General features: G+C 31.1%; 1 protein-coding gene across 1 annotated transcript; it reads right to left on the bottom strand.

Moving 5' to 3' along the window:
* Positions 1-284: 284 nt before the first annotated feature.
* Positions 285-3678, bottom strand: LOC133188143 (uncharacterized). The gene is made up of 4 exons (XM_061323524.1): positions 3664-3678; positions 1899-1944; positions 776-940; positions 285-554 (listed from the first exon to the last, which is right to left on the bottom strand). The coding sequence occupies exons 1-4, from the start codon at positions 3676-3678 to the stop codon at positions 316-318; spliced, it is 465 nt and encodes a 154-aa protein (XP_061179508.1). The 3' UTR covers positions 285-315.
* Between the last annotated feature and the right edge of the window lie 3038 nt (positions 3679-6716).

The following is a 6716-nucleotide window of genomic DNA, read 5'->3' as shown; positions in this document are numbered from 1 at the left end:
TTTTTACATGTACCTCACTTCGAATTCGAGACTTCTTAATTTATGTTGGGACTTCGCCATTTGTTGCTGGTGGATGACTACATTTTACCTGTAATCAACAATTATGGCCATTGAGCAGTGAGGGATCATTTTCGGGCCAGCATTTACTGCAACAAAGGACATTCATTTGATTTATTCGGTCGCACCCGAAGGATCGTTCTCTGCGTCCCATTTTGAAATATCATTCATTCCTGTTTTCAAAATTTTCAATGCATCAGATTCTTTAAATGAATTACAAAGTAGTATTTTTTGAAGATTTATTTAACGAAATCATGCTTAACAAGTTGTTTTTTCACAGATGTACCCCATCTGTGGAGTCGGACGAGGAGCCACATAGCCCCACTGCAAATCATTTTTGAAAATGACAGCGAAGTTTCTCACCACAGTTTGAGGGATCCAGATACGTGATGTTCTTTCGAATAGAAAGCTATTATATATCATTTGAGAACCATCTGCCCAAGTCCAGACACCATTTTCTGATTGCCCACCAATAAACCAGCCAACTCCACAGCTATCTGTTTAAATCAAGCATATTACACTGTTTAAAGTTTTTGTGCGTATTTATTATTCTGATTTATTATTATTAATATCCGAAAGATTTTCATGGGTTTCAAAATGTTATATCTTATAGTATAAAAAAAACGATTACATGTATAACCATCAATTTTAGGATTCAATTAATCTAGGAAGTGCCTCATTTTTTTTAAATCTTGAAGATGATGACAGTATTACTTACTGCACTCTCCGGCGAGAAAAGTTTTAAGTGCTTGGTCTTCATTTCTGTTCTCGATTTTTACCAAGTCCCATCCTGGAGTTCTACGACATTCATCACGGGCCTGGTTCCAGCTTATAGGTCTGTTGAAATCAACGATACGGTATCGACTACTGCCTCTAGTAGTGTCTGTAAAATGTTTTTCATGCATTTTTAATATTCAAAGTACACTAGGTAATGCATGTTGTTTCATGAAACTTTTGATTTTGTATTTAGCGAAACAAGTTGCACCGTATCGATTAAGCATTCTCTTTTATTAAAAATTTAAATTCTGACAAGTTGCACCATGTCGATTAAATTGTATGTAAGCATTCCTACTGTTACAGCGATAAATAAAACAAAAATTATCAGTTCCTTTGTCATTTAATTTATCTTTAATTTCTTCTTACAGTTAAATGGTAAAAGAAAAGAAAGGGGTTTATCAGAATATTAAAAATGAAAGGCAAATTTAATTGAATATTTTATTTATTATTTTCTTTGCTAAATAATGCAACTTTAAAAACCTTTCAAGCTGATATATTGCTTTAAAGTATATCATCATTTATAGCTTTTTGAACTGATTTTATTTGTTTTTTTTAATTTGCGGAGGGTGTATATCTGTGTTAGAATTAAACTGTTTTGTAAATTTTCCGCCGCAGGGCATTCATCTTATTTTATCATTACATTTAATTTTCATTCTATTCTAAACAATTCTAAAATACAAAAGGCTTTTATTCCAAATAGAAAAATTGTTTTTTCTTTTACACAAAATGATTGAAGAAAAAAAAAGCATCACACTTTTTTTAAAAGTTCAAAAGCTCCATGTCCTAGATAAATTATAATTTTTGTTATCATCCTTGTGTCAAAGAATTTTGCATAAGTGAAAAAGGTGATTAAGATGAAAATTCTTATCAATTCAAACCTCGTCATGGAAAAATCGAAAGAAATCCAATTCTAAAATGTATCGTCAAAGATAAGTAATGTTACACTTATTACTGCCATACACTTGTCAGGTGCAGACTCTCGAGATTCCATCTTTATCTGTAATTTTCATGAGAATTAAAACATTTGCCTGTTAGAATTCTAGTCAATAATGATTTGAACTTACCTATTACAAACACAACCAAAACAACAAGGAAAACTCTGGAACTCATCTGTCAAATTAAAAAGAAATGTGATATAAATTTTACATAGGAGAAAAATGAATTATATAATCGAAGTGCATATAACATCAACAAATAATGACAACTTCTACCTTAAGCTTAATGATTTTAATTTCAATGATTTAGATAACAGAATTTTTTTTTCATTTTATATAAATCTGAGAGGGAAATTTTTTTTTCAACTCTTATAATAAAAAAAAAACGCTCTGCAGAAAATCATTAAACATGCTGTAATGAATTTGATATATATATATATAAAAGATCAGTGTGTTCTTAGAATAACATTTTAATCAGAGTTTAATGAAGTTGATAAAAAAATGTTTTTAGCTGTATTTTTGGTATTCAGATAAAGAAATACAACGACACTCGGCATTCCAAGAATACAATATAATCTCACCCTCAAAACAAATTGTTGATAAAAAAAATGTATTTTAGAAATTGATTTCAGCAGTATAACATTAGTCTTACATGTATTTGTATTTTAAGAATAATAAAGATTATACAATAAGTTTTCTAACTTCTCGCATTGATAAATAATTAACAGTGGATCAATAACAAATTTGATAACTCGATGAATAATAGATAGGAAGAATAAGAAGAAAATAATGTCAATTATACTTATTTAAAAGTATTTCAGCAACAAACCTTTTCCTGTATCTTCCAAATCGTAAACAAAAATTTCGAGTACTCTCACTTCTTATATACAATATAAGAACTCCTTGGCGCATGTGATCGGAAATCCATTAACTGACACACTTAATTATAACATAATAAATACTTTAATTCATTTTTCTGCGAAAAATAAGAATTCACAAATAATGAGGACCCTTAATCACTTATTATAAGAGGGCCAAAGTTTAGGGAAACAGGTTCTTTCAACTGGCGTCATAATTTCATAATTATTATGAATTCAGTAGAAGATTACGCCAGACGATGGGCCAAATAAATATGAAAAAGGAGACCTTGACACTTTGTCAGAATGGATTAAATGTTTCAGATGGATGTTGAAACTGAGAATTAAGCGATTGAGGGGCTGTATAAAAACTATTTATCCTTCTGTCTTTGACAATGCAGAAGTGAAACAAGAATTATATAGACTACACGATCAATATGTACTGGTCCCAGTTGACAAAGCAGGTAACAACATTGTCTTTGTTTGTAAGGCTCATTATTTGAATTGTATTTTAGAGGAACTATGATTTAATTCTGCAAGTGGTAATCCAACTTAGAACCATAGCTCGCTTTCTAATGAGGAAATTCTTCGAAACCATTTGTGATTTTTAAATGTTTTTTTTAATATTCTCAACAATCAAAATGAATTTGAATTACCATACATGTACCTGTACTGGATTCCAAACCTCAACAAAATCCTTACAAACAAAGATACATAGCGGGATCAAGTAAATGTTCTACCAAGCCTCTTTCTTTACTCCTCAATAAAATATTTACAGCAGTGAAGCAAAAACTTCAGGAGTACTGTACAACAGTATATTTGAGAAGTGGTATAAATCAGATGTGGATACTTAAAAACTCCAAAGAACTTTAAGAAAAATTTGAAGTCACAAAATTTTACCAAAACCAAAAACATCAAATGAAGCGACTTTTCAACTCCTTATATACCCATTCCCCACGATAAATTATAGTACAGGCTTTTTGAAAACATATACAGCTACTTTTTCAATAAAAATTCGAACTCGTAAATATACTTACCTTGTCATTGTTCATTTGCTAATTAAAATTATTTTGTTAAAAACATTCCATTCTGATTGTACACACAAGTACTCTGAAGTTGATATTAAAAAGTTGCTTGAGTTTCTGATTGACAATATCTATGTAGTTTTTGGAGATAAGGTCTTTCAACAATCTGTTGGAATTCCCATGGGTACCAATTGCGCCCCCTTGTAAGCAGACATATTTTTGTATTAATATAAAGCATAATTTATTCAAAACCTTCTACATGAGAAGAAGAAAAAACTTGCTGTGGCCTTCAACTTGACATTTAAATATATCAACGACGTATTATCAATTAACAATAGTTACTTGTCGACTCGATATATCCCAGCTAGCTTGGAATAAAAGATACCACAAATTCAGATACATCTGTTTCATACTTAGATATTTTACTAGAAAAAGACTTTAATGGTAACCTAACAACAAAACTTTATGATAAACGTGATGACTTAATTTTTCAATCGTCAACTTCCCTTACTTATGTAGCAATATACCCTTATCATCTGTATATTGGGTTTTGTCTCCCAGTTGATTCGATACGCAAGAGCATACTCTACGTATGGACTCTTTCTAAGACGAGTCAAGCTATTCATAAAAATGTTAATGAAACAAGGAAATGAACAGTCTCGTTATTCAGCCATTCTCGCCATTTTTAGCACTGAATTGTCTACGGATTTTTCCGTTTATTTCCGATCGTGACAAGGAGCTCATGGCGGATGTGACCAGTCGGCAGGGGATGCTCATTCCTTCATGGAACCTGTTCCAAATCTGATGTTTTTGAGGTCCGTGTTTGCTCTGCTCCCGATTTTTATTGTTTGAATGGACTTTTGAGCTTGAATACTTTTATTGCCATATATTTCATACGTTCATAATGCATGTACCATTACTGAGCTGTTTCAAACATACATGCAAATTTAAAAAAAAAGTTGTGTCTACGGTAAGTCTAATGCATATAATTGCCCATTATTAATCTTTATTTCACGGAAATGTTTCCCTTTGCTAATTTTCATGTATGTCAAGTCTTGTACATTATCTACAATGCATATGGATGTTCAATTTGACTTCATTTTAGCATTATTTTATTGTATTATAAAATTTGAAACTCTGTGCACGTATATGTAAGATCAAATGTAGGAAATCAACTTAGAACTATCCGTTATGAACAATATATACTGAAAGGATAGGGAAACGCATGACTTATGTTTTTAATGTAGATTTCTGATTGAAAATTTCAAATTAACTACTAAAATCTTAGAGTTCTATTTACAAGTGTCTCTGTATTGAGACAAGACACAAGATCAATCATGGAGCGAATTTCCCTATCTCTCTTGTTCTAACATGAAAATTATAGCTTTTTCATCTAATTAATACCTGTTTTTCAACTGAACATATCTTCTTCAGTTCAAATTTTAAAAGTTATTTGCATTCACATCCCACGTTTAGTAAAGTCTCCCGATCGGATATATCATGACTTCTCGCCGCGTTAGAGATACAGGGAATATCAACAATCGTCAACGAAGTTGTAGACCCGGGAAGTTTGCCTAACGTAGGAGGATACAGCGATCAGACTCTCATACTTGCAGCCCGGGAGTAGAACGGCTGTCCATTCTGCAACTGTTTTCCAATGTAGAATCAACAAGAAAACCATTAGAAACGGGCTATGAGAATTTACGACAAAACACTTTGACGCCTTATCTTGGTAGTTCAGAGAAGTGAATAGATAGGATGCATTGTAATATTTTATGGCAAACCTTAACCCACTCATGCAAGTGTCTATTGTCGTCTGTCTGTTTAACAAATCAAAGATTTATTGAATCGAGAACAGAATGAGAAACTTTACCAAAATTGTTATTCAAATATCAAAAATGGAATTCAATAGATAAATTATGTTATCGATTTGTTATCGATTTGTTCATTTGGATCATCTAAAATGTAATGCTTTTCATAATTATTGTTATTACACTAATAAGAATAAGATTTATTAGGAATTTTGTTTGCTTTTGTGAATGCTAAGAAACCTACTGCTTAGTAGCACTCATAGTGCAAAAAAGTTTCCAGTATGCAGGTTTGTATTCTTAGCCTTCGATAGAAAACTTGAATTATCAATTTCTGACTGAAGTGATACAGTAAGTAAACTAATGAGGTGTTCTAACCACTAAGCTGCCCAGACTGATATGTACAGTCAATATAGCCAAAATTACTTCTCAAGTATCCGCAGCTACTTATGGCTGAATTTATTTAATGTAAATGTTTGTGCTTGTCTATTTTGTGTCTCCACCAGGTATCTATTTGGTATCCTACAATTAAATTTCTGATTCAAAAAAAATATCTATTGTTTTTATAAATTTATATTTTTTTTATTATATGAGAATCAACAGACTAGGGCTTTGACTTCATGTCTTGCAAATTTAGATTTAAAAATAAACTCTAAGTTTACTTTCCCCTGATCTCATTGAAAGTGTTAATATATACATGTATAATCTTTTATTTTATTTATTGTAAAACTATGGAACTTTTTACCAAAAGAAAAAAATAAGATGATAAATAAAGAAGGAAAAAATTAAAATGATAATAAAAAAAGCATAATCTTTTTCTTGTGTTATGTAGATCTTGTGTGTATAGGATTGAGTATTTAATTTTTGGCATTCTGTTATATTTGTGGAAACACTAAAAATATATCAAGTTTTCGAAGGGCAAGGTCAAAATACATTGGTGACGTAGTTTGATGCAGACAAACAATTGTTGTTTTGCACCGAGATTCAAAATAGAATATTGGTTGTTGATTTATTTGTTTAAAGTGTTGAAAGTGTAACAAAAACAGAATATATACAGTGCAGGTACGGACATCGGTTGTGCACAAAGAAGTGATATGATGCTTTCTTTGACCGTGTTTAAAACTATAGGGGGTTGGATTTATATGGAAGGCTAAGGAGTGAGGTAAAGCAGTATTTATTTTAATACATATAATCTTAATGATATGAATACGCTTACTAGAAGTTAGATCTCTATGTTTTGGTTCTAAAAGCAGTCAT

This window comes from Saccostrea echinata, unplaced genomic scaffold (genome assembly GCF_033153115.1).
Source record: "Saccostrea echinata isolate AGI-Se365-2 ecotype Australia unplaced genomic scaffold, CSIRO_AGI_Sech_v1 ptg000016l, whole genome shotgun sequence".
Taxonomy (NCBI): Eukaryota; Metazoa; Mollusca; class Bivalvia; order Ostreida; family Ostreidae; genus Saccostrea; species Saccostrea echinata.
The sequence above is the reverse complement of the archived record's forward strand: the minus strand, read 5'-3'. Positions and strand labels throughout refer to the sequence as shown.

Coding starts and splice junctions, on each gene's coding strand:
- LOC133188143 (XM_061323524.1), bottom strand. Junction 941..1,898: donor TTTGGTTGTGTTTGTAATAG/GTAAGTTCAAAT, acceptor AACATTTTACAG/ACACTACTAGAGGCAGTAGT. Junction 555..775: donor TTTTCTCGCCGGAGAGTGCA/GTAAGTAATACT, acceptor TGATTTAAACAG/ATAGCTGTGGAGTTGGCTGG.